This window comes from Sceloporus occidentalis, unplaced genomic scaffold, assembly GCF_023333645.1.
Source record: "Sceloporus occidentalis isolate IW3139 unplaced genomic scaffold, rSceOcc1.0.p SCAF_1, whole genome shotgun sequence".
NCBI classification, from domain to species: domain Eukaryota; kingdom Metazoa; phylum Chordata; class Lepidosauria; order Squamata; family Phrynosomatidae; genus Sceloporus; species Sceloporus occidentalis.
In genome coordinates, this window is record NW_028316981.1 from 152,674,415 (window position 1) to 152,701,320 (window position 26,906).

Genomic DNA, 26,906 nt, shown 5'->3' on the forward strand with positions numbered 1-26,906 from the left:
GAAAAACAACACAGAAGCGCACGTAGCAATTCAACTGCAATAAATGCTTTTAAGTGCCACAGCTGTTCCAAACCAGCTGAGACTCAGTTCTGCTGTGTGATGTTCGTGTTTTATAAACTCTTTTATATTACAAAATGACGAACAATATAATCCACTCTGTGAATCTACTCAAAAGCAAGCCCCACTGAATTCTATGAAAGATAGACTGCTAACCTTGTGTTTCATCTTGCTATATGTAAGACATATATATCAATGTTGACGATGTACTGACTACCAAAACTCTAGGGACACAGGTGCTACCTTTGCAACTTCCTCCTCTTTTCTGGGGATGGGACACGATTGGGGGAAGCAGCTAATTTTCCACTCCCATCATCCTGCCACCTGAAGCAATAGCATTTCACAGACTAATGGCAGCACCAGCAATGGGGAACAATTATGAGATTTTCCTAGGTTTCATGGCCAAAGACATTATCTGCTACTATGCTGGCAGAGTACTATTCTGTACTGTGGCCAAGCTGGGAATTGGACCCTGGTGTCCAGAGTCTTAGGCCAACATTCAGACCACTATGCCATGCTGGCTCGATTAATATTACACTGTAATATGTAATGTAATATTGCTGAATATTACACATATAGCAAGCCAGGATGTAACAGATGACATGCCATTGCTAAGGCTGTTGTAAACATCCCTGATCACCAGCAATACTTTTTCTTCAGTTTTATTTTTCAGTAAAGTAATATGTAACATGAGGTGGGGAACATTTTGGCCCTCCACATGTTTTGTGGACTATAACCTCCACAAGCTCCTACCACTGGCCATTTTGGTGGGGCTGATGGGAGTTACATGCTAAAATAGCATATAATCCATCAACATGAGGACCAAAATGTATTCCACCTGTAGCCCATTTTGCTACCACCTGTTGATGAGAAATTTACTTCTTCTCCACTAAAATATATAATGAGCCCTGACAAGCTATACAAACTTCTATGGGTTCACCAGCACTATACTCCAAAGGTTTTTTTACTTGAAAAGATAGTTCCCAGGCATGGAATCATGATATCCAACTCATACAGCTAGAGAAGGAGGAGTTACCTCATATCTCTCTATTTCAAAGAAGTCCATCAAACTCAACCAGGTATCTACTCCATCCTAAATGCTTCATAATGGCAGGAGTCAGGCTTCATAATTTCAAACAAAGTACCCTGTGTATTTTTTAGACCACAGGTCCCTGTTAAATGCTTCATAGAACTGCTGAGGCAGCTCTTTTTTAATCTCCCTGGGGTTATTTAAAGATTTAGGACCCCTGAGGTATGGCAGAAGCAGTCCAGACCTCAGACCTTTTCACCAAGCTGTGTCAGTTATCTGAAGAGAACATAAATATCTTGTGACAAGTGTACTGATTTTAATTTTACCCAGCCCTTCACCCCAAGGAACTGGGGTGGGGGTGGGGGGCATTTATAGTATCTTCCTCCCATTTTACCCTCACAACCACCCTTTGAGACAGGTTAAGCTGAGATACAGGCGGGATACAGACAGGCAGGAGAAGACGTCTTGGAGGTGTATTCTGCTGAATACGGAGCCTCCAGACCGCCCGCCCCGGGGACGTGCTTCAGGTGTTGGGGCTTCCACACGGGGGGCAGTGAAGACGCCTCACCTGGGTCCGTTTCGGACCCGTAGCTTCCATACCGCCGCCTCGGAGGACGCCGCAAAGAAAGGGGCAGCTTCCGCACAGGCGGCCCAAACCGCGGCTTTTTTTTTCTTTTGCCGGCTGGCGGATGCGCAGCTGCGCATCTACAGCGCTAAGCAGCGGCGGCAGAAAGCCTATGTGCGCATTTAAAGCGCCCAAGCCCCTTTAAAACTTTTCCCCCCGCCCTGCCCAAGAACAAAGGTGGCAGAGGAGAACGTGGTGCCCATCCTGGCATCATGTGTCATTCTGCACAACATCTGTGAGACCAAGGGCAGGGTCCTGGATGAGGGCATGCGATATAGGCGCCGTTTTGTGCTGCCCACCCTGGCACCAATCACAGAGGCTCAAGAGAAACAGAAGAAGAAAGCAGGGGAGGCTGTGAGGAATGCCCTGGCAGATTTTTTTCTGACAAGGAGAATCTGAAGGATGGCTCCTGTGCCATCATCTGTGATGTCAGAGTGCAATGTTCTGTAATAGCATAAGCACATGAATAAATGTATCCCATTATCCACAGTTTGAGTCTGCCTATCAATCCTGATCTGTGCTGTGGGCATGTTTTGCCACGTGCCTGAGGGGGACACACACAAACACACATACACAAAAGGTCTCCTGGCGCCTGTTTTCCTGGGTGAAAAAGATACATCAGCTCCAACTGCCAATTGCCCCTTTGACAATGTATCAATCCCCCTCAAATTCAAGCTTTCCTAATGGCCCATTTGAATGTATCAGTAGGGCACCCAGAGGGCATCTATTGGGGGAGAGATTCAAACTGCTCCTCTGAAAGCTATCATTGGCCTAGGACCACCTTGGCCTAACGGCCCTGAGCCACAGGTGCCCATATATACCCGTGCGCAACTGTGCAAGACCCCAGGACGGCGATCAACATGGCAGCGCCACGCAGGAGGGTCCCGATCCGCATGGCCTACTGGACCGATGGTGGCCGCCTGTCAACCGGGGGGTGCTCCCTGAAGTCTTCGAGGGTTTCGAAGAAAGATGCCTTCAGAGTTTTAAACTTTACTCTGCACTGATGCATCTTTCTTCGAAACCCTCGCTCTTCGAGGGCACGGGACGCCTGGAGAAAATACCCCCGGTTCGGTTTGTTGGTGCTGGCCATCACCCTTCGAGCGGCTGCTCGAAGGGTGATGGCCAGCACCAACAAACCGAACCGGGGGTATTTTCTCCAGGCGTCCCGTGCCCTCGAAGAGCGAGGGTTTCGAAGAAAGATGCATCAGTGCAGAGTAAAGTTTAAAACTCTGAAGGCATCTTTCTTCGAAACCCTCGAAGACTTCAGGGAGCACCCCCCGGTTGACAGGCGGCCACCATTCTTTGAGCGGCTGAAGGACCTGTGGGTCAGGGGAGATAGGCCCAGACCGGAAGATCGCCGTCCTCCAGGTAAGTCAGAGCTCTTGCCATGGCCTGTCCTCCATTCCTTGACCCTTCCCTTGCCCTCCTCTCCTTCCTGCACGGTGCCAATGCCATCCCTCCTCTTCCCTTCTGCAGGCGTGCGGCCGAGGCGGAGGCGGAGGGAGGGAGGGCACCGTGCCAGGTCGCCCTCTCCACCATCCTCGGGGGACGAGGATGTCCCCGAGGGTGGGCCACAGCCGGGACCAGCTGCTGTGGCCCCTCCGCAGCCAGAGCAGGCTCCTCTGGCGGCAGGTAGGTCCCTAGGGTGAGGGGTGGGGGTTGCCTGACTGCAGCCCCCACGACACTTGTGCCCTTCTCTGCCATGCCAGCATGGTAACATGGGCCTTTCCTTCCTCTTTTCCAGGGCTTGAAGTCCTTGCTGCTGTTGCCGCCGCCGAGGAGCCTGGCCCGAGCCGCCGCCTGCCAGCAGAGCCAGGGGACTTGGCCCTCGATGCCAGGACCCTGGATCGAGTCCTCCAAGCCCGGCAGCAAGGTAAGTGCAGAGGTGAACCCAGGGAAGGGAGCGGGGGCACCCAGAAACCCTGCCTGTGGGAGTGGGTGATGGGCTCCACAGGCTGACCCTAACCATCCTCTTTCTTTTCCCCCCACAGAGAACCGGACGGAGAGGAGGTTCGCTGCCCTGGAGGAGAAGGTGGACAAGCTGGCGGAGAGAGTCTCCTCCATCGAAGAGACCCTCCAGGAACTCCTCCGCCGGCTTCCCGCCCCACCGCCTCCTCCCCCTCCCTGAAGCAGCTTCCCTCCCCTGCCCCCTCTGCCATCCCCCCTTCACCACCACCCCCTTCACCCTCCCCCTTCCCTTTGTAAATATTGTAAATATGTAAATAAAAAATATTTTGTTATTGTAAATAAAAAACTTTATTTTTAAAAAAACTTTGTGTGGTTCATTATGCGCAACTGCGGCAGTGTGGCTGTGAGTGTGAATGTGACAGCTTAGGCGCAACTGTGCAGTCTAAAGCTACGCAGGAGTGCTGGGAGGTAGCAATGTCCAAACTCTGTCCTTCCAGGCATTTGGACTTCATCTCCCAGAATCCCAGACCACAGGGCAAGGTGGCTGGGGATTCTGGGAGATGAAGTCCAAACACCTGGAAGGACAGAGTTTGGACATTGCTGGTTTGGGGACCAGTGAGCCAGGCATGGTGGGAGGAGAGAACAGGAAGGGTAGACTAGAGTAGATAGGGCTGGGAGGGAACACATGCCCTGGGAGGCGAAATGATGTCTTTATGGGACATCATGGGACCTAGTGCCTTGTCAGTGCTCCCTGCCCCTTGATCCCAGGCCCCCTCTAGTTGCCCTTTGCCTTTGGGGGCGGGGTGTGGGCGGTGGGACTGCCATGAACTTCTAGGTTCCTCTCATGAACTCCCAGTGTCCTCTCTTGAAATCCTAGTGCCGTCTCTTGAAATCCCAGTGCCCTTTCCATGAGCTCCCTGCGGGACTGTCTGCCCCTCCTCACGGGCGGCCAAAAACGGGGCTTTTTTTTTTCCTTTGCCGGCTGGCGGGTGCGCAGCTGCGCAGCTACAGCGCATAGCAGCGGCGGCAGAAAGCCTATGGGCACATTTAAAGTGCCCAAGCCCCTTTAAAACTTTTTCCCCCGCTCTGCCCAAGAACAATAGTGGTCTCCTGCCAGCTGGTGATCAGCTGGTGTTGGCATCCTTGTCCACTTGCACTTTGCCAGTGTCACCAGCATCATGGATGCCTCCTCTCCTTTGGTCCCCACGCTCTTGCTGAATCTGCAATGCACAGCTACAGCTGTCTCCGCTGCCACCGCTGTCCCCCTGCCATCCCCCATCACCTCCCTTGTACATATGTAAATATTTACAGTTTTAGGGGTGTTTTATTGTTAGGTGAAAATGGCACAGGAATGTGTGTAGGGGCTCACTTTAAAGTCCAAACTTTCCAAGCAGCGCATGCGTACATGTTGCTCTAGGGTTAGGGTTAGGGTTAGGGTTAGGAGTCTTAAAATGCGCTGCAGCTGTGCTGCAGCTTCCACACCTGCATGGCAGCTGACGCTGCAATTAAAGCCTGACTGCAAACTGCGCATGTTCCAAGACCCCAAGTCATTATGCGACGCAGCAGACACGGAGCTTTTAAATGGGCAACTTAAATTAGCGGCGTAGCAATTCTGGTGTACCGGTGCAGCAGCTCTCATGGCTTCTTCCACTTCTCGATATGTGTCAGCATTCAGGTAGGACTGCTCCAGTTTCTGCAAAATGTTTGGCTGGGACCATATAGCTATGAGGTCAGCCGTCTCCGCATGAGACCAAGACGTCCCCCTGCCTTTTTTCGGGGTGCTGGTGGATGGCTGTGCCATCCTGCCTGGTGGCAAAGGGGAGCCGCCGCACAGCTGTGCCAGGAGCAGCCGAACTGTGCCCGTTCCCAGGTGAAAATGGCGCAGGAATGTGTGTAGGGGGTCACTTTAAATTCCAAACTTTCCCGTATCACTTTCTACAACCAAAACATCCGCCGGCAAAACTTACAACTTCCCGCGATTCTAGCAACGCATGTGCACAAGTGGCTCTAGGGTTAGGGTTACGAGTCTTAAAATGCGCCGCAGCTGTGCTGCAGCTTCCACAGCTGCATGGCAGCGGACGCTGCAATTAAAGCCCGACTGCAAACCACGCATGTCCCGGACCCCGACCCATTATGCGACGCAGCTGACACGGAGCTTTTAAATGGGCAACTTATATTTGCGGCGTAGCAATTCTGACGTACCAGTGCAGCTGCTTACATACGGAGCTGCGCACGTACGCCGCAAATCAAAAAGAAGCGGAAAAAAGCAGCACCTTTTTAATGCCGCTTCTTCCCGCTTGGGGCGTGCGGGGGGCGTGTTCATGGCGGCATTCAGGTAAGGGCCGTCTGAAGGCTCTACCTTCATGACGTCATGAACACACCCCTTTTTGCCCGTCTGTATCCCGCCAATGTGACTTTCCCAGGATCATCCAGTGGTCTTCATAGCTTTTAGAAATCCAGTCACTCCCATCATAGTTTAACACTTTAATCACTAAACACACTGACCCTCTTAGAATACATTGGCTTTTGTAACTTTTGCTAATTTTATAGTTAATTTGCAACTGCCTGGGATGCCTTGGCAGAAAACAGATTTATTACTGCTAGATGTTAAGACGGAGAAGATGTCTGCTTGTATGGAAAAATAAACTGATATCCCTCAAGTCACTACATGAACCCTTCAATGTGCATTATTTGCTGCTCTCATTTGATAGAAGAATGAGCCTAACCAAAAGACTTAACTCATCTATGCTCGGGCTTCTTTGTTTTGCTTTGCTTTTAACATAGCAAAAAACTCTTTTAAGTATTTATTTTGAAATTATTATTATTATTGTAAGGCCTCCACAAAGTTTTATGCTGAGACTGCAACATAGCATGAAAGTGACTCTTGAAGGACATGCCTAGCTGGTCCTAACAAGCTGTTAAGGCTTTGAGTATGGATGACCCTGGAGGGGGACTCCACATCTCCTGTGCAAAGATGAGCCTAACTAAATACAGAGATTAATCATAGAAAGGTTGGACACAGGGTGATAAAGAGCCGGAACAGATCAGCAGCTTCAGCTGGCTTCAAGCCGGTTTAGGGGTATAGCGTTTACACGAACCATGTCCCAAAATTGCCTGGAAGTCACACCAGCGATTATGCACTGGGCAGCTTCAGGGCAAATTGGGGCATGGCATTTAAACATCACATATCCCCAAGCTGGCTAGAAGCTGACTGAAACAGCAATGGGGTAGCTTCAATCTGCCCTAAATAGGAATGGTATTTGGGCTGGATTCTGACTGGATTGGGGTGGGCGGTTGCCACGACCCAATCAGGCTTTGTCTGGGGCAGCTTGAAGCCATCCCTTCGGGGTGGTCTATTTTGCCTAGAGAACTGACTACATCCACTATGAACACAATGACAGTGTGAAATAGTTGAGATCTACATTGGTGGGAGGTATACTGGCACCAATGAAATCACAGATCTGAAAGGTATTATTTTGAGGGGGAATTGCCATAACAAACTGGTTTTACAACTGTTGTGATATACATCCCTCCCAGACATATTTTCCTATATCATTTCATCAGTTTAAAAGCTCTCTTGATAATCTATGGAAGGCCCATGAATGCTTTTTGAATGAGGCATTGGATAACACACAAGATGTAATCAAGCATATAGATCATGGAATCTGAGAAAAGGAACTCAAGAGATGAGAAACCACGAAACTTAATGTCCACTGCGTGTGTATGCTTTACAAATATATTGGTACATATATCACACTGTGTATGGCAGGGGTAGGCAACCTTTTTGAGCTGGGGGCCGGGTTGCTGTCCCTCAGGTGACTGGGGGGCCGAAGCCGGGGGTGGAGCTTCAACCCTCCGGGGCAGGGCCACGTGCCGGGGGTGGAGCTTCTACCCTCCGGGGCAGGGCCGCGTGCCAGGGGTGGAGCTTCCACCCTCCGGGGCGGGGCCGCATGCCGGGGGTGGAGCTTCCACCCTCCAGGGGCGGGGCCGCATGCAAGGGGCGGAGCTTCCACCCTCCAGGGGCCAGGCTTCCCCATCTTTGCTGGCCCCTGACGGGGGCCCCAGGCCCCGTCAGAGACCGGCAAAAAAGCTGGTGGGGGCCGCCAGCGCTGGAGGGCCCCCTAGAGGGCCCCAGCGACGGCACTGGCCCTCCCAGAGGCCCCCTGCCGCCGTCGGAGCCCTCATGGAGGGCCCCAGCGACGGCAAAGGGCCCCCCAGAGGCCCCCTGCCGCCCTCGGAGCCCTCCTGGAGCGCCCCAGAGACGGTAAAGGGCCCCCCAGATGCCCCCTGCCGCCCTCGGAGCCCTCCTGGAGGGCCCCAGAGACGGTAAAGGGCCCCCCAGAGGCCCCCTGCCGCCCTCGGAGCCCTCCTGGAGGGCCCCAGAAACGGCAAAGAGCCCCCCAGAGGCCCCCTGCTGCCCTTGGAGCCCTCCTGGAGGGCCCCAGAGACGGCAGCGGGCCTCCTAGAGGCCCGCTCCCGCTGCTGCCGCTGCCGCCCATCACAGCTTTTCGCCGCTCTGGGCGCCGCCATTTTGGGCGGCAAAATGGCGGCGCCCATAGCCCCAGAGGCCGCTCTGGGCGCCACCATTTTTTCGCCCAAAATGGCGGGGAAGGTCGCGCGAGACTTCGCTGCCATTTTGCTGCCCAAAATGGCGGTGCCCAGAGCGGCGAAAAGCTGTGACGGGTGGCTGCCGCGGCGGCAGCAGCAACAGCAGCCAGGGGCTGGTCGGCAGGCCTCCGCGGGCCGCATCCGGCCCACGGGCTGGAGGTTGCCGACCCCTGGTGTATGGCATCCTATTTCTCACAAAATACATGTTGGAAAATTTAGGACAGCCACTTGATTCACCTAGTGACCTGGTGAGATGTTTAAGTTTTATAATATTTATATCTTTGAGTTAAAATGTTTGGCAGTATATCTGGATCAATAGTCTATCCTTTTCCAATTACATAAAAAAGAAGTCTGATGTAATTTCTAAATAGTATAATACCCTACAGAGATTAAAGACTATAAAATAAGGAAAAGGGTTTGCTGGAAAGAACACATGGCCCTTAAAAGACGCCTTCAGGGCGTCATCAGAACACAGCGTTTACATGCCGCATGCTCTGATGATGGGCGCATGTTCTGAAGCCAGGTGGCCATCGAGACGTGGGTGGCTTCAAGATGCTTCAGCAAAGCCCCGTTTAGATGCTGCATGCCACCGAAACAACTTGAAGCTGCTATGGGGCTGCGGCGCAGCTGCTAAAGATGGTTTTTCCATGGCCCAAAAAGGAGTGAATATTGGCCACTCCTTTTTGGACTGAGTTCAAGATCATTGATAAATAAATCTAAATTTGGCGACAGTCAAAATTACTTTTAAAAGAATAGTACTACTGTGTCAACAATCAAAGATATTCACCCACAACTGGAAATGAACAGAAGCCAAGGAGGAACATCTTGACCAGGTGATAATCCAGTTAGACTCATTCATGGATGGCTGCCGGATGGCAAAATAAGGCTCAAGATGATAATTTTCTAACTTAATTTGCAGACATATGAGATCATTTTTTTGTAGGAAACATGGGTTAAAGATGGGAATGCAACTGAATTATGGGAGTTCACTTCATATTCTGTACCAGCTCTAAAAACACAAAGTTTGGGAGAGCAATTGGAGGTCTTGTAATATTAGTGTCAACATCAATTACTGCCATAATCCATCAATATCCATTATTAAGTTTTGCTAATTTTTTAGTATTATCTATCTCCAATATCTATCCTGAAACTATTTTATTTGTACATATGTACCCCCCGTTAAAATCCGGCACAGATGAAAAATCTTTGAGGGAAACACCTGACCAAATATTAGAAGAAATAGAGGCGGGATACAGACGGGCAGGAGAAGACGTCTTGGAGGTGTATTCTGCTGAATACGGAGCCTCCAGACCGCCTGCCCCGGGGGCGTGCTTCAGGTGTTGGGGCTTCCACACGGGGGGCAGTGAAGACGCCTCACCTGGGTCCCTTTCAGACCCGTAGCTTCTATACCGCCGCCTCGGAGGACGTCGCAAAGAAAGGGGCAGCTTCCGCACGGGCGGCCCAAACTGCGGCTTTTTTTTTTTCTTTTGCCACATGAGAAGTGCGCAGCTGCGGCAGTCTAGCACCAGCCGGCAATTTCCCTTTTGCCGGCTGCGAAGTGCACATGTGCACATTTAAAGCGCCCAGGCCCCTTTAAACTTTTTTCCCCGCCCTGCCCAAGAACAAAGGTGGCCTCCTGCCAGCTGGTGATCAGCTGATGTTGGCATCCTTGCCCGCTTGCGCATTGCGAGTGCCACCACTGGCATCATGGATGCCTCCTCTCCTTTGTTCCCTGTGGTCTTCCTGAAGCTGCAATCCACAGCCACAGCTGTCGCCGGTGCCACCGCCATCTTCTCCGCCTCCTCCGCCTCCTCTGCCCCCTCCTCCCCCTCCGCCCCCTCTGGCCCCTCCGGCCCCTCCGCCTCCATTGCCGCTGCAATGGAGGTCCCATCATCCACCACCATAACAGCTGTAGACTTGGATGACAGCAGTAGTGATGATGATGATGACACAGAACAGCGCACGGCAGTGGCTGCCATAGCACTTCATCAGGCTACTGTTGGCGGTGCCATGGCCCTGGCCAGAGTGGCACGCCTCCGCCGATGCTGGAAGGTCCCTGCATCCCAAGACTTGTGGGACAACTTTGTGTCAACCATATGGTCTGATGAGCAATGGAGGCATTTCTTCCGAATGCCCCGTACCCTCTTCCACAGGCTAGTGGGCATCCTGCGCCCAGAACTGGAGAAGGCAGACACAGTGATGAGGAAAGCCATCCCGGTGGAGAAGAGAGTGGCCATTGGTGTCTTTTCACTGGCACACAAGTCCAGCTACATTGTGACGGGGGCGCTGTTTGAGACTGGCGTTGCCACCGTGGGGGAGATCGTGGTGGAGTTTGCCCTGGCCATGGAGAAGCTGCTGCTGTCACGGACCGTGTACCTGGGGAACGCACGTGAGGTAGGGACAGCCAGACCACCTTCCCTTTCATCTTTGGCAGCTCTGTGATATTCTGTGTCAAGTGTCACCCCCTCACTGTACATTTGCTGTTCTTGCTATGGTGCAGTTGCGCATGTGTAAAAGAGTTGTCATCTCAATTCCTCTGTTTCTCTCCCTTCCTTTCCCCCACAGATTATGGATGCCTTTGGTCGCCGCGGCTTCCCACAAGTGGTTGGCCTCATGGACGGGTGCCACTGCCTGATCATACCACCCTTGGGGCTGAGGAATGCCTATGTCAACAGAAGGGGCTCCTATTCTGTCATCCTGCAAGGGACATGTGACCACACAGGAAGGTTCGTGGACGTGGAGCTCGGATGGCATGGGTCAGCCCACGATGCCAGGGTGGCACGGAATTCTCTCATCTACGAGGCCATGGAGGCTGGCATCTATGTGCAAGGGAACCCCAGCATCAACATCAGAGGCCAGCAGATCGGGCCCCTGATACTGGCTGACTGTGCCTACCCCATTCGGAAGTGGCTCATGACACCGTTTAAGACCCCCCAGACTCCCAAACAGAAGCTCTTCAACAAGAAGTTGAATCGCGTGAGGGGGGCCGTGGAGAGATCGTTTGGCAGATTGAAGGCGAGATGGCGCTGTCTCACTGCCCCACTGCTGGTGGCAGAGGAGAACGTGGTGCCCATCCTGGCATCATGTGTCATTCTGCACAACATCTGTGAGACCAAGGGCAGGGTCCTGGATGAGGGCATGCGATATAGGCGCCGTTTTGTGCTGCCCACCCTGGGAGCAATCACGGCGGATGAAGAGAATGCCAAGAAGGCAGCAGGGGAGGATGTGAGGAATGCCTTGGCAGATTTTTTTCTGACAAGGAGAATCTGAAGGATGGCTCCTGTGCCATCATCTGTGATGTCAGAGTGCAATGTCCTGTAATAGCATAAGCACATGAATAAATGTATCCCATTATCCACAACCTGTGTCTGCCTATCATTCCTGATCTGTGCTGTGGGCATGTTTTGCCACGTGCCTGAGGGGGACACACACAAACACACATACACAAAAGGTCTCCTGGCGCCTGTTTTCCTGGGTGAAAAAGATACATCAGCTCCAACTGCCAATTGCCCCTTTGACAATGTATCAATCCCCCTCAAATTCAAGCTTTCCTAATGGCCCATTTGAATGTATCAGTAGGGCACCCAGAGGGCATCTATTGGGGGAGAGATTCAAACTGCTCCTCTGAAAGCTATCATTGGCCTAGGACCACCTTGGCCTAACGGCCCTGAGCCACAGGTGCCCATATATACCCGTGCGCAACTGTGCAAGACCCCAGGACGGCGATCAACATGGCAGCGCCACGCAGGAGGGTCCCAGTCCGAATCGCCTACTGGTCCGATGAGGAGGTCGGGATCCTCCTGGACTCCCTGATGCCGCAGGCAGCCGCTCGAAGGGTGATGGCCAGCACAAACAAGCCCAACCGGGGGCATTTTCTCCAGGCATCCCGTGCCCTCGAAGAGCGAGGGTTTTGAAGAAAGATGCATCAGTGCAGAGTAAAGTTTAAAACTCTGAAGGTATCTTTCTTCGAAACCCTCGAAGACTTCGGGGAGCACCCCCCGGTTGACAGGCGGCCACCATTCTTTGAGCGGCTGAAGGACCTGTGGATCAGGGGAGATCGGCCCAGACCAGAAGATCGCCGTCCTCCAGGTAAGTCAGAGCTCTTGCCATGCCCTGTCCTCCCCTCCTTGACCCTTCCCTTGCCCTCCTCTCCTTCCTGCATGGTGCCAATGCCATCCCTCCTCTTCCCATCTGCAGGCGTGCGGCCGAGGCGGAGGCGGAGGGAGGGAGGGCACCGTGCCAGGTCGCCCTCTCCACCATCCTCGGGGGACGAGGATGTCCCCGAGGGTGGGCCACAGCCAGAACCAGCTGCTGTGGCCCCTCCGCAGCCAGAGCAGGCTCCTCTGGCGGCAGGTAGGTCCCTAGGGTGAGGGGTGGGGGTTGCCTGACTGCAGCCCCCACGACACTTGTGCCCTCGTCTGCCATGCCAGCATGGTAACTTGGGACTTTTCTTCCTCTTTTGCAGGGCTTGAAGTCCTTGCTGCTGTCGCCGCCGCTGAGGAGCCTGGCCCGAGCCGCCGCCTGCCAGGGGAGCCAGGGGACTTGGCCCTCGATGCCAGGACCCTGGATCGAGTCTCCAAGCCTGGCAGCAAGGTAAGTGCGGAGGTGAACCCAGGGAAGGGAGCGGGGGCACCCAGAAACCCTGCCTGTGGGAGTGGGTGATGGGCTCCACAGGCTGACCCTAACCATCCTCTTTCTTTTCCCCCCACAGAGAACCGGACGGAGAGGAGGTTCGCTGCCCTGGAGGAGAAGGTGGAGAAGCTGGCGGAGAGAGTCTCCTCCATCGAAGAGACCCTCCAGGAACTCCTCCGCCGGCTTCCCGCCCCACCGCCTCCTCCCCCTCCCTGAAGCAGCTTCCCTCCCCTGCCCCCTGTGCCATCCCCCTTCACCACCACCCTTTACCATCCCCCTTCCCTTTGTACATATTGTATATAGAAATTTTTTTTATTGTTGTTATTAATAAAAAAAATTATTTTTAAAAAAACTTGTGTGGTTCATTATGCGCAACTGCGGCAGTGTGGCTGTGAGTGTGAATGTGACAGCTTAGGCGCAACTGTGCAGTCTAAAGCTAGGCAGGAGTGCTGGGAGGTAGCAATGTCCAAACTCTGTCCTTCCAGGCGTTTGGACTTCATCTCCCAGAATCCCAGACCACAGGGCAAGGTGGCTGGGGATTCTGGGAGATGAAGTCCAAACACCTGGAAGGACAGAGTTTGGACATTGCTGGTTTGGGGACCAGTGAGCCAGGCATGGTGGGAGGAGAGAACAGGAAGGGTAGACTAGAGTAGATAGGGCTGGGAGGGAACACATGCCCTGGGAGGCGAAATGATGTCTTTATGGGACATCATGGGACCTAGTGCCTTGTCAGTGCTCCCTGCCCCTTGATCCCAGGCCCCCTCTAGTTGCCCTTTGCCTTTGGGGGCGGGGTGTGGGCAGTGGGACTGCCACAGAGTCACTGAAGAGGCTGGAGGATGGCCCAGCAAGAGGCTGCTGAGACAACTCCACCTCCATGGCAACTCCCTGCTCCTCAGCTGGAAGGATTGCTCTTGCTGGGGGCTCCTGCTGCCCTACTCCTTCCTCCACGACCCTGGGGACAGCCCTGGCTCTTCCAGCTCTTGCTGGGGGCTCCTGCTGCTCAACCACTTCCTCCACGACCCTGGGGACAGCCCTGCCTCTTCCACTCTGCTCCCTACGTACCCTTCTGCGTCTCGGGCCATCCTGCCCTCCCCTCATGATCTCCAGCATTTGCCCCATCAGAACAGTCTGCGCTTCCAAGGTGGTGTTGAGTCGCCTCTGCTCCTGGTCTGACCTGTCTATTGATCTCTCCTGGTTCTGAACGGCCCTCTCTTGAACTTCTAGGTTCCTCTCTTGAAATCCCAGTGCCCTCACATTAACTTCTAGGTTCCTCTCATGAACTCCCAGTGTCCTCTCTTGAAATCCTAGTGCCGTCTCTTGAAATCCCAGTGCCCTTTCCATGAGCTCCCTGCGGGACTGTCTGCCCCTCTCCCTGTTCTCAAAGGCTCGCTGCCCCTGCTGCATCAGTGCTGCCATGTGCTCTTCTGAGCAAGCCTTGAGCTGATCCACAGCCGCCACAGTTTTAGTAGCTGCTGACGGACGCACCCTTTTCTTCTTGGTGGCAAGTCTCTCCTCTGCTGACATGGCAGCTATGGGATTAGCTGGAGGTGGTTCTCCTTCTCCTTCTCCTTCTTCTTCAGTTCATCCTCCTACTATGGGACATACAAGCAGAGAGTCACAGAAGCCTACAGTTAGCAGAGACCCTGAGGGCCATCTAGTCCAACCCCATTCTGCCATGCAGGAACTCTCACTCAAAGCTGTGGCAAAGGGTAGAGCTTCAAACTAAGGGCATGGGGAAAGGAGAGATTTACATGCAAGGGAGGGGTGCCTTAGGAATGTGGGACACATGCAGCACATGACCATGCCAGGGACACTCACAATCCTACTTCCACAGCAACCTTGCAAACATTCCAGCACAGTAAGCAGTGAAAGAAACATGCCACAATTGTGCAGTTGAGCCATGCAGTTATAAACATAAATATAGGGTTTACCTTGCATACTCTCTTCGGCCTCACTGCCATCGCTGGCGGGTGCACTGGCCCGGGAGACAGGTGAGCGGTCACGGTAGCTGCTAGTCGTGGAAGAGGACCCAGCACGAGATGGTGGTCTCCTTCTGGAGCTCCCGGTCCCAGCAGACATTTGTCTGAGCAGGGTGCGGGGATCCAGAGGTCTCTGGCTGCTGGAGGAATCGCCCGAGTCGGGGTGTTCCTCCTCCTCCTGCTCCTCATCTGTATGACAAGGGACAAGGGTCATCTCTGCCCTGTGCCCACCCCGGGGCCACATCTTCCCCTTCTCCCATTTCCCCCTCCCTTCCCCCCAGGGGCCCTGGAGCATCTTACCCAGAGGGGGCATCAAAAGATCTTGGGCACATTCAAGGTCCGGGGTCTCGTCCTCCTCCTCCTCCACCACCACAGGCTCCGCTCTGGCTGGCTGGCCCACCGGGACCCTCACACGCTCCCCACTGGTGGCTAGTCTGTTGGGTCTGATGCTTCCATCACTTTTAATGAAAGCATGCAGCTCCTTGTAAAAGGGCAGGGGGTGCCCTTCTTAGTACCTCTGGCCTGGGCATCTCTGTATTGTTTGTATTGAGATTTTAGCGACTTGCATTTTCGGCGACACTCCTCCAAAGTTCTGTTGTGGCCCTTGGCTCTCATGGCTTCTTCCACTTCTCGATATGTGTCAGCATTCAGGTAGGACTGCTCCAATTTCTGCAGAATGTTTGGCTGTGACCATATAGCTATAAGGTCAGCCGTCTCCGCATGAGACCAAGACGTCCCCCTGCCTTTTTTCGGGGTGCTGGGGGATGGCTGTGCCATCCTGCCTGGTGCCAAAGGGGAGCCGCCGCACAGCTGTGCCAGGAGCAGCCGAACTGTGCCCGTTCCCAGGTGAAAATGGCGCAGGAATGTGTGTAGGGGGTCACTTTAAATTCCAAACTTTCCCTTATCACTTTCTACAACCAAAACATCCGCCGGCAAAACTTACAACTTCCTGCGATTCCAGCAACGCATGCGCACATGGAGCTCTAGGGTTAGGGTTACGAGACTTAAAATGCGCCGCAGCTGTGCCGCAACTTCCACAGCTGCATGGCAGCGGACGCTGCAATTAAAGCCTGACTGCAAACCACGCATGTCCCGGACCCCGACCCAATATGCGACGCAGCTGACACGGAGCTTTTAAACGGGCAACTTATATTTGCGGCGTGGCAATTCTGGCGTACCGGTGCAGCAGCTTATATACGGAGCTGCGCACGTACGCCGCATATCAAAAAGCAGCGGAAAAAAGCAGCACCTTTTTAATGCCGCTTCTTCCCGCTTGGGGCGTGCGGGCGGCGCGTTCATGACGGCATTCAGGTAAGGGCCGTCTGAAGGCTCTACCTTCATGACGTCATGAATACACCCCTTTTTGCCCGTCTGTATCCCGCCAGACTCTTTACTCCTAACCCTTGGGTGATTGTAGAAGGTGACTTTAATGCCCGTATTGGCACTGTCCCTCCAGGTAATATAGTGTCTGGGCTACTTCTGGAAGATATAGCTGAAATATGCCAGATAGCAGCAATGGATACAATCTCCAACCATGCTGGGAAACGCCTTTGTGAATTCATAATAAAAAATTTAATGGGCTATGAGCGGGGGATCAAGAGGGATATTACACATACCGTATATACTCAACTATAAGTCGTCCTCATGTATAAATCAAGGTTTTTGGGGTCAAAATTATAGATTTTGCCATGACGTGTGGATAGGTCGAGGGTAAAATTTGGAGGCTCCTTCAGTGTGTATATGTGTGCTTATGGCAGTGCTTCTCAATTATTTTTTGTCATGCCCCCCCTAGAAAGAAGAAAACATTTCGCGCCCCCCCGCGTCTGTAAATAGTATCATTTGTCTATAAAATTGTTATAAGTACACCTCTGCATAACAGAGCCTCGCGCCCCCCCTGGGAGGCCTGCCCCACTATTTGAGAAAGGCTGGCTTATGGCAAGAGAGACTCTCATTGGGGCTTTTTGCTTCATGTTTCAGCTTTCGTTTCAGCCAGATGCGCAGGTGGGATTTGGACTCTTAAACAAACTTAAGCAAATCAATCATTAACCCAGGACTCTTTCTGCATGGCTCCAGAGAGAAATAAACTTCTTTCTGCACTGCATGGGGAAATCTGATACTTAGTAGCAAGTATCAATATTGATACTTGGTAGCAGGAGATTAAAATGGAACGGACAACTCGAAGAAATGATTAATAAGATCTTAGACTCCCCCGATTTTGGAAAACTAAGGGAAAATATTCTCCAAGAAACTAGCAATGTCATTGGTGCATATGAGACTTTATTAACACGAATAAACCCTTAATGAGTACATCTAGTATGTCCCAAAATTTCAGAACCAAGACTCGATCTTGGTTTCATGAGGACTGTCAAAAGAGTAAAAAAAAATATTCAAGGAGCTTAGAAAACTGAAGACAAGGAAAATATGTTGCCTCAGACATATACAGTTGCCCCTCCTAACTTGTGGATCTTGGATCTGTGTCCTCGATTACCCGCAGAGGGGTGACTTCTGCTGTTTCCAATGGTGCACATGGGAGCACAGCCTATTCAAGCCTATGAGGTTTGAATATGCACGAGCCTCTGTTTGTGTGGGGAATGGATCCCCCATGAAAACAGAGAGCCAACTGTATAGCTCAATTAAGGCATAACTACAAAATGTTACTCAAAGAAAAGAAAGAAAGATATTATGAGTCACAATGGAAAGAATTAGGAGATGCAACACTGCAAAAGGACCCACAGAAATTTTGGCACCTGATTGCTGAAGGAACTAGAATAGTAAGAGTTTGCATTAGAGGCAGCAGTACAAGGAAAAGAGTAGGAGAAATATTTTACCAATATATACAGTTCTCAAACAGGTCCGTCTCCACAGACTTATCACGCCCATTTATCACATCTTCCTGAATGGCCTGATGTCACCTTGAATCAGATTAAAGGGATCATTGCTAGACAATCAGCCAATAAAGCCCTTGGAGAAGATACAATCCCAGTGAAACTATATAAAGTGAAATTAGAATATTGGGCTCCTATTCTTGCAAAATTGTTTACTCATATAAATTTTACCAGAGGGATGGACGTTGAGTATTATTGCCTCTATATATAAAAAAAGTGACAAGAAGAATCCAGCTAACTATAGTCCTATTAGTCTTCCAGGTATCTTCTTGAAAACTTAGAAGAATGGACAGATAGTCAAAATCTACTATTAGAAGTAAAAGCTGGATTTTAAAAAGGGAAGTCAACAACTGATCTGTGTTTTGTGCTGAATTTCCTAATGTGTAAATATGTCCATAACTCAAAGCAAAAATTGTATGTTGATCTGAAGTCAGCATTTGACTCAGTTTCTAGATACTTATTATGGCAGAAATTGGAAAAGACAAATATGATATGATATGCCGTTTGCTATTTATTAAATCATTGTACACTGATACATCATTGCAAATTAAAGTCGATTTGGCAGGCCATTTACTTCAAGGATTAGTACTTTTGTAGGAGTTAAGCAGGGTTGCATACTAGAACCTTTCCTGTTTAACTTCTTCATCAATGATATGGTAAAGGAACTGGATGGTTTACAATACGCTCCTTTCACAATTATTGATTTAAAACTTTCATTGTTGATACATGCAGGTGATTTAGTATTGGTATCCAGAACTCAGGTGGGGTTAAGGTGACTTCTTGTGAAGCTCACATCATATTATAAGAGAAATGCGTTGACAATAAACTATGATACAATACAATACAATAAAATACAATCTTACAGGTCAGCCAAAGCAACTTTGGTTTGCTGCTACGAAAGGAGGCAATTTGGTAAACCCTGCCCTGATTGTATATAAAACCAAAACAATGGCACAATCCATTTATGGTGCAGAGATATGGGATACATCAAAAACATCAAGCTTAGAACCCAGTCAGAACTATTTCCTGAGATCATTGTTAGGCCTACCTAAAGATGTTTTGATTGTTATGATCAGGTTGGAAACTTCTAGGTTGAGTACAGAGAGCCAAGTAGACAAAAGAATAATATGTTATTGGCTTAAGGTACAGGCCATAGATAATATTAGACTACCTAAAAATGTTTGATAGAATTTTCCAGTGGTATACCTATCAAAAACTGGGTACTTCGTCCTGCCCAATAGATAATCAAATATGTGCTTATATCAAATGAGCTAAAAGGACTTCAACTAGATGCACAAAAAAGATAATTAAGAATAAAATAGGAGAAGTAGGGCCTGAACAGACAGGCCAAAATAAAGCTGCTTTGAGTCACTTTGGAGGTATATTGTTTAAATAATACTTGCTTCCTAAGAGACCGGAAGCCATGCCAAAGCCATGCTCCAGTCCTAACAACTGGAGTGTAGCTTTGGCACAGCTTCTGACCTCTTAAGATAAGTGTATTATTTAAACAACATACCTCCAAAGTGAACCGAAGCAGCTTTGTTTTGGCCTGTCTGTTTGGGCCATAGTCACACAAAGGGACTTAAATACTGTCTATTTTTTCCCCATGTGCACCTTTATATCATAAACTCAAGGAGGCTTGTGAACATGCAGACTATTTTAACAGCTTGACATTTGTACAATTGTGGAAAGCCTTCTCAGAATTAAGACTGAATATGATGGACATCCTGCAGAGATGAGAGGCATAGGGGCATCCCAATAAAGGAGTGCGTATGCATATATGGATGCACAGAATTAGAGGACCTAGTTCATTACATATTGCATTGCCCATTATATAGTGAACCAAGGGAATGATTTGTGACACCAGTAATTGAAATGAGTCCTTGTCAGAGCCCACAAGAAGTGATTTTCTACCTCTTAGTGAATATGGACAAATATGTGACCCGGCAAGTAGCTTTGCATGCTTTAACAGCTAAAAAATCTAGCAGAGATGGCCATAAACTGTAAAGGTGATAATTACATTATACACACACACACACACACACACACTTTTAAATTTTAATTGCTAAATTTTGTAAATTATAAATTACTATATAAACATACGATTAATGTTGGATATATGATATGTATCATTTTGTTCTTATTGTGGCACTGTTTTATGGAACAGCCATTGGCCAAAAGCAATAAAATATGACTGACTGACTGGTGTCTGAGGTAAATGCCTACCTGTTTAATGGTTAGGGCTAGCTTTGCTCATTTCCAGTTATTCAGACAGCGAGAGAGATTCTTAATGAATGTGGTCCATCTGCATGTTACACTAATACACATGGGCTCTGTCTATAAATAATTCCAGCAGCATTAAAACAACAATACTCATGATGTAAAAGGGGGAAAAAACTCATTTCCTTTCGTTTGGTTCTCCACAGAAATAAATAATGTAGTCAGAAAGCTCAGGACACTGCTACTAAATATTGCATTTTCTCCTCAGCATTTTTATGCATCTTCCCCCCCCCCCCCACTCCCCCTTCCTCCATTATTTCCCATCGGGTGAAATGCCTTATTGCTCACAGTTTATTTATTTCCAGGTATGTTTCATTCTATAGGCAAGGGCGTTATTTGTTTCTCACAGTTTCTCAAAGGTGCAGGGGCGCAAAAAAGATTCCTAAAAAACCTTTCTTCCCATGAGTAAAAGGAAAGCAAGACACAACAAAAAATGAATATTGTCATGAAACTGGTGCAGTGGCAAATGCAAAGCATCATTTTCCTTATGCAAGAATCCCCTTGTCAACATTAAGTAAGAATTATTCTTACTTAAATTTCCAGGACTGCAGCTAAGTATAAACAACCAAGGGTCGTGTGACACCCTAAGGATTAACAAATTTATTACGGCATAAATTTTAATGGCCTGTATGTTTGCCCTAGACAGTACCTAGTTGGGAGACTGTATGAAAATACTGTGTGTGTGCATGTGTGTGAGGACACATCTAAGCTACTTCTTTAGGAGAGGAGTGGGGAGCAGATAAAAAGATAACAAATCAATTCAAAAATATATTTTAAACAAACATTTGGAACTACCAGATAATTCAGCCTGTTTATACGATAACACTGTTTTGGTTTCTAAATGAAGCAATGCCAAACACCAGTCTTTTGTGAACTCTTTCCATGTTGTCTATAAACATTCACAGATAGCTATGTTCTGGTCACTCCACGCTTCAGGAGTGGAAATTTTCCAGATATTATAGAACTTCATCTTTCAGCATTCTGAATCATTGGCTATGCCAGCTAGGGCTGCTAGGATTTGCAACCCAACAAAATGACAGAGGGTATCCTGCATGGCAGGGGGTTGGACTGGATGGTCCTTGTGGTCTTGTCCAACTCTATGATTCTACGAAAATCCAGAGGGACATATGGTTCACACTCCTGCTGTACATGTACACTCACACTCCTGCTATGTTTAGTCTATACAAAGTATGAATATGACCTAGGTGTGTGTGTGTGTGTGTGTGTGTGTGCGCGCGCGCACGTGCACGTGCACGTGCACGTGTGTGGTTAAAGAGAGAGAGAGAGACAGAGAGAGAGAGATGATGCCTTCGCTGCTAACAGAAATATGGAACTCAAGAAAGAAAATGAAATCTAGGCACTGGCAAACCTGTGTATCCAGATCAGGTTGATGCTGAATGTTTCCTATACACTCATCCCTCCATATTTGCGGCTTTGATATTTACAGAATTGATTAGTCACGGATTTGATTAGTATGTTCTCTGTAGGAATAGCTAGGTCCTTCAGTGCAATTCTATGGTCAACTTTAACTAAAAGTCACACTGAAAGACCTAGAGAGAATACTCTACCTGGCATTTGTAGCTCCTCCAGTGCAGTTCTATGATCAGTGTCTGTAAGATGTTGACCACAGAGTTGCACTGGAGGACCTAGAGATTCCTAGAGAGGTGTTTTTTGTTATTTTCGTTTTTTCTATATTCATGGGAGTCTTGTGCCCCTAACCCTAGCAAATATGGAGGGACAAGTGTAAAACACAGGATGAAGAGAGCTTGGAAACGCAGCATGAACAAGTGGAATCAGAAGCTGAACTCTTCCTTCATGCTTTCTTACTAACTTGCTAAGTTTCTGCATTGCTGCCTTCTCAGCTTGCATTGGGACCTGACTTTGGGATCATATTTCCTTCCCAGGGTTTCCTGGAAAGAGGAAAAGACTACTAAACAAAATTACATCTGTAGAACAGATATGCTCTGTGTGTATGACATGCATATCTTGGTAAAATCAAGCAAAATGATGGTTCATCTGCTTAAATATAAATATGGGAAATCTTGTGTACAATCTTTGATAATAAGCACAAGTAAAATGAAAACTCCCCCCCCCCCCCCCCAAATGTACTGAGAATACTAAATCAGTACAGATTCAAAAGAACAGCTCAGCTATGATGTGAATCCATATCCAAAGAAAGACATTTCTTACTCTCACCTCCACAGTTTGGGAAAGTTATTTTTTTAGACTACAACATCCTGAATCCACAACTAGAGGCCATGCTGATGGGGATTCTGGGAATTTAGATCCCAAAAATAAAATGCCCAAATGTCCAGCACTTACCATTACTATGTTTGCTAGGTGGGCAGATATAAGAGCATACACTCCTCCAGATGAACCCACAACAGGGGCAGTCATATCAGCAACAGACACTGCCAAGGAACCTTGAAAAAAAAAGGATCTTTTATGACATAATTCTCATAAACCAATAAATAAAGAAAACAATAATCAATATTTGTTTAAATCCTCCTAAACAAAAGGTGTACTCTTCTCCCACCTTTTAATGAATGAAATTCTGGGAGGAAGGCATTCAGGGATTATTATTTTACTGCAAAATAATAATTTGTACTTTTGCCATTCAGTTGTGTCTGCCAGCTATGTAGAAAATATGCATTTGTCCAAAAAAGAAACATCAGTTTCTCAGTGATGGCTTTTCAAAAGTTCTTAACAAACCCACAAAACATTGGACTGTCAGTTATAGCAAAGTGGAACATCCATGTTCAGGAGCAATAAACCACTGAATACTGCCTGCTGGAGATCAATAACAGGCATTGGCCATTTCCACCACCTTTGTGCCTTGTTGTTGACTTCCAAAAAGCCACAGGTTTACAACAAAATACAGGACAAGTTAGCTAGAGAGATTCAGCAAGACATTTCATATATTCTAAAAATGTTGGTTGCTGGAAAAGTGCTGGCCCTAGCATACTCAGAAGCCTCAGCAATGGGAAGCTGTGTAGAGGCACTCACAGCCCTTCCCAATAATTTTTTGTAATGCAGCTATTAAAAAAATACAAAACCTAGCAAAGTCTGCTTTCTGCTGATTATCTGCTATAACAAATGGCATTAATCTGAAAAGGGGGAAATGAAACACAGCTTTAAAATTAATATATAGAAGTTCATCTTCCTGGTTAGTATCTCAAAAAACCTATGCAACTTTTTTTAAAAAAAAGGTCAAAGAAAGGTAATATTTCATTTTATTTTGTTATTTTTCTTCAAGGCAGGATATTTTACTGAGGATAGTATCCTCAACCAACACCAAGCTTGACTTAGCATCCTCCTTCAGTTTTGTTCCCAGGTGAATGCTCATACACACCTAAGGTTAAACCTGTCTGGGAAAATGAGAAATTCTACCAGTTGGGAATATTGAACAGAAAGGTTTCTTTGCAAAAATATTATTGCAGTCAATTTGTCTGTTCAAATACTAACATCTTTTAAGAACATATGAAAAGCCCCCATTTGCTTAAGCCAAAGGTCCATCTAGGCCAGCATGTCATTTCCCAAAATGGTCTAACAGACACCATCAGGCAGTATATGAATAAACCGGTGTGGTGCTCACAAATTAATATAATTTAATTCATTTAGATCTGTATCTTGCCCAGACCTAAAGACATTGAAAACCATGCCCAGAGAGTGTGTGACTTGCAATGAAAGAGGCCATGATGGTTCTCATCCCATTTCATGTCATGTCACTTTTCCTGCTCACTGTTTAGAAATTAAACACCAAACCAGGAAGGAGGCTTGAGAAACTCCAATGTTGATATGTCAAAAAAACTATTTAGTTTTTCTTTTTTCCATCCAGGTGTTCTAAGCAAATTTAACATGTCTATGGCAACTCTAGATGGGCAAGCAACCAGTATTGTCTGCCAAACTGCAATTCACAGTAGATACCTGGGAGATCCCCCCACTTCAGCCTAATTATTTCATGAGACTTGTATTTTATAGACACTGCTTAAAATCTTCCTCATTAGACACCTCCATATTTAAAATACAGTTGTAAAGTTAGCAATTTCAGAAATCAAATGGATGCTGCTTCAACAAGAACACTTCCCACAGCAGCCAGAGCGTCTTTCATGGATCACAATTAGATCCTAGTGTGAAGTAGTTTGAAAGAATTCCTTTCTCTCTTGAATGAATGGCACTCAGTTTTATAGATGGGATGAGGTGCACATGTTGGAGGTAATCTATCAGTAGGGCCTATGTCAAAGGGTTTGTTTGGCTGATTAGCAACATGTCCATATCAGCATTACAGTTTGGCAGAGTGATAAAGATTGCCTGAAATGAGCAGACCTGGAAAATGAAACCAAAAGAACATGAGCAGAATCAGACAAATAAATTGTGGGCTGGGGCCTGGGGGATGCTTCTGGAGAACTTCATATTTGGAGGTGTCTGCTGTTGATAATGGACTGCACAACAGATTTATTACTAGATAGTATTTCAAGATAATTATCTGAAATGAAGTTGCATCTTAGAAATGTAGTCAAAGTGTGATATATTCTTGCAATCTTACATACAAGACTGAGCTGGCTTCAAAAGGCCTGTAGCTGACAAGTCAAACTGGAAGCAAAGAATGGTGAGGTAGGCAAATGGCCTTGGTCAGTACATGCTAGAAAGACCAGAGACTACCATAGCCAAATAATGTCTTGTGCATAGCTGTTTAACTCCCCCTCCTTTTTTGTTTTCTAAAATTAAAAGCACTGTAGTTGCAATCAAGTGCTGAGGGTCCTTTGTGAAATTTTTATGTACAGCGCTGTGTAAATTTACAGCGCTTTATAAATAAAGGTTAATAAAAATAATAAATTTCCCCCTCGAGATGCTTTTCTCTCTGCTGGGGAAAAATTCAGGGACCTGCATCTTTTCATCTGTGGGATCTACTCCTGCATGGGATGGACATATCTGGAGTCTGCCCTCTCCTAGGTTGGTCAACCAGATGTAATAGAATGTTACAGCAGGGTAGGGCTGGTCACCATAAACTGGAAAAAACTTAAAGGCACACAACAACAGCAACAAAAGGCAGTTAAGTTTGATGGCTTGAGCCATCTGAGAGCGGATAGGGTAAGAGTTCTAGCCAGCTGGAAAGAGTGAGTGCTGTGCCAGCTCAGAGAAAGGTTATGAAAGGATATGAATGTTATTTAGCAAACTATGGACATTACTACACAAGCCCTGTTCTCACTGAAATCGCATTAGTTAATGACAATGGAATACCAGTTTGAGAGTAGCCATTATCACACATCTTTGCAATCACGGTACTGGGTCTGTTTCTGCCATTGTGCTCTCTTCTGCACTCCTCCTCAACCCTGCCTCTCTACCCTATGCCCTACCCAGGGTGCCTTTCCGGTGTTTTTAATTTTGACTTTTACATTTTAATGCAATCCTGGAATTATGCTAATGCAATTTAAGAGAAAAGAAAGAAACATGTGTGTTGGGGAAGTAAATCAGCCTGCTTGGGAATAGCAAGAGGGAGTGGGAGCAAGGGGACAGGAGGAGATGCTCATAGCATGTGACTGCCAATATCACAACTACTGCAGAAGCAACATTTCGCATCTGAGGACTGCAGCATGACAGGGAGGTTTTCTATTGTCAGTGAAAAGAGACACCCTAACCACATTTCACAAAAACAGCAGCTACAGGTTTGAGGCAATTTCATGCAATAAGCATCACCAAAGGCACTAATTTTCCAACTGTAATTGCAGTTTTAAAGGAGTTTATGTCTCATTTTCTCCCAACAAGGATGTCTTGATACACTAGATACTTAGCTGAAAAGATGGCTATATAGAGTGTGGTACAGTGCACCCTTTTGTAATGCGGGGATCTGTTCCGGCCCCCCCTGTGTAAAAAAAGCATATGCTCGAGCCTCATTGAAAGTAATGGAGCTCGTGTATGGCGCGGTGGCACAGCAGTGCACACGCACCACAGGCATGCACCCCATTAATCTTAATGGGACGTGCCACTCCTTGCGCCCTGTGTGCTCCCTCACGGCTTTCAGCATATGATGAAAGCCGTGTATAGTGACCGGCATATGACATGGGCGCACTGTATTTCACATTTTGAATTTTTAAATATGTACACAATATTTTTGTGTATTAAAAACCTAATGTTTCTTTGAAAATAATTTTTTTCACAGAAGTCCTGAAATGAAAATATTCAACAAAAAATATGCTAAATACTTTAAAATTCTTCTCACATGCATATAAACATGAAAAAACAAATATTTCCTTAATATTTTCATCCATTAATTATACCTGCTACTTTCCTTCTGCTGCAAACTCTTTAAAATTGAAAGAAGATCTTTTCATTCTCATGCTGTGAAATAATTGGCTGGTGAAAAAAAGTATACTTTCTGTCTGTGATCTTTTCTTGCAGTGTCTTCCAAAGCTGTTCAGTTCTTCTAATGAGAAAGCTATTCCACCTCTGTCCTTTTTCATTTTTAGCATTTCTTTTCCACAGCCTGACACAGCTAACAAGAACAAAATCAGCTGACAAGGGGAAGAATATGTAGGATGGAGAAAGACGGGGGTTGGGAAATCAGGAATGCAAAGGGCTAGATAGGTGAAAATCAATCCCACATTAAGGGAGAAATACATATTTATTTATAAAATTGCTTCTTGGTTGCGTTTATAACAGCAAGAGGGGGGGAAATAAAACATTGTAACTCAGGAAAATTAGGAGCTTTTAAAAAGATAAATTTGTTGTTGTGTGCCTTAAAGTCATTTCTGACTTCTGATGACCCTAAGGAGAGCCTATCATGGGGTTTTCTGGAGCTGAGAGTGTGACTCACTGAAGATCACCCAGTGGGTTTCCACGGCTGGGCAGGGAATTGAACCCTGGTCCAACACTCAAAGCACATTTTAAATCACTAGGAAATC

At 47.8% G+C, this 26,906-nt stretch overlaps 1 protein-coding gene across 6 annotated transcripts in view; it reads right to left on the reverse strand.

Moving 5' to 3' along the window:
* RHBDL3 (rhomboid like 3) overlaps window positions 1-26,906 on the reverse strand; it is a 204,575-nt gene that overhangs the window by 10,207 nt on the left and 167,462 nt on the right. For 5 of the 6 annotated variants that reach the window (XM_089477979.1, XM_089477969.1, XM_089477960.1 and 2 more), the window contains one exon: window positions 22,327-22,427. In XM_089477979.1, coding sequence (XP_089334105.1) covers window positions 22,327-22,427 — 101 coding nt within the window. Of the gene's footprint in view, window positions 1-22,326; window positions 22,428-26,282; window positions 26,498-26,906 lie in introns of those variants that run through there. The other variant, XM_089477989.1, reaches the window with a different exon arrangement.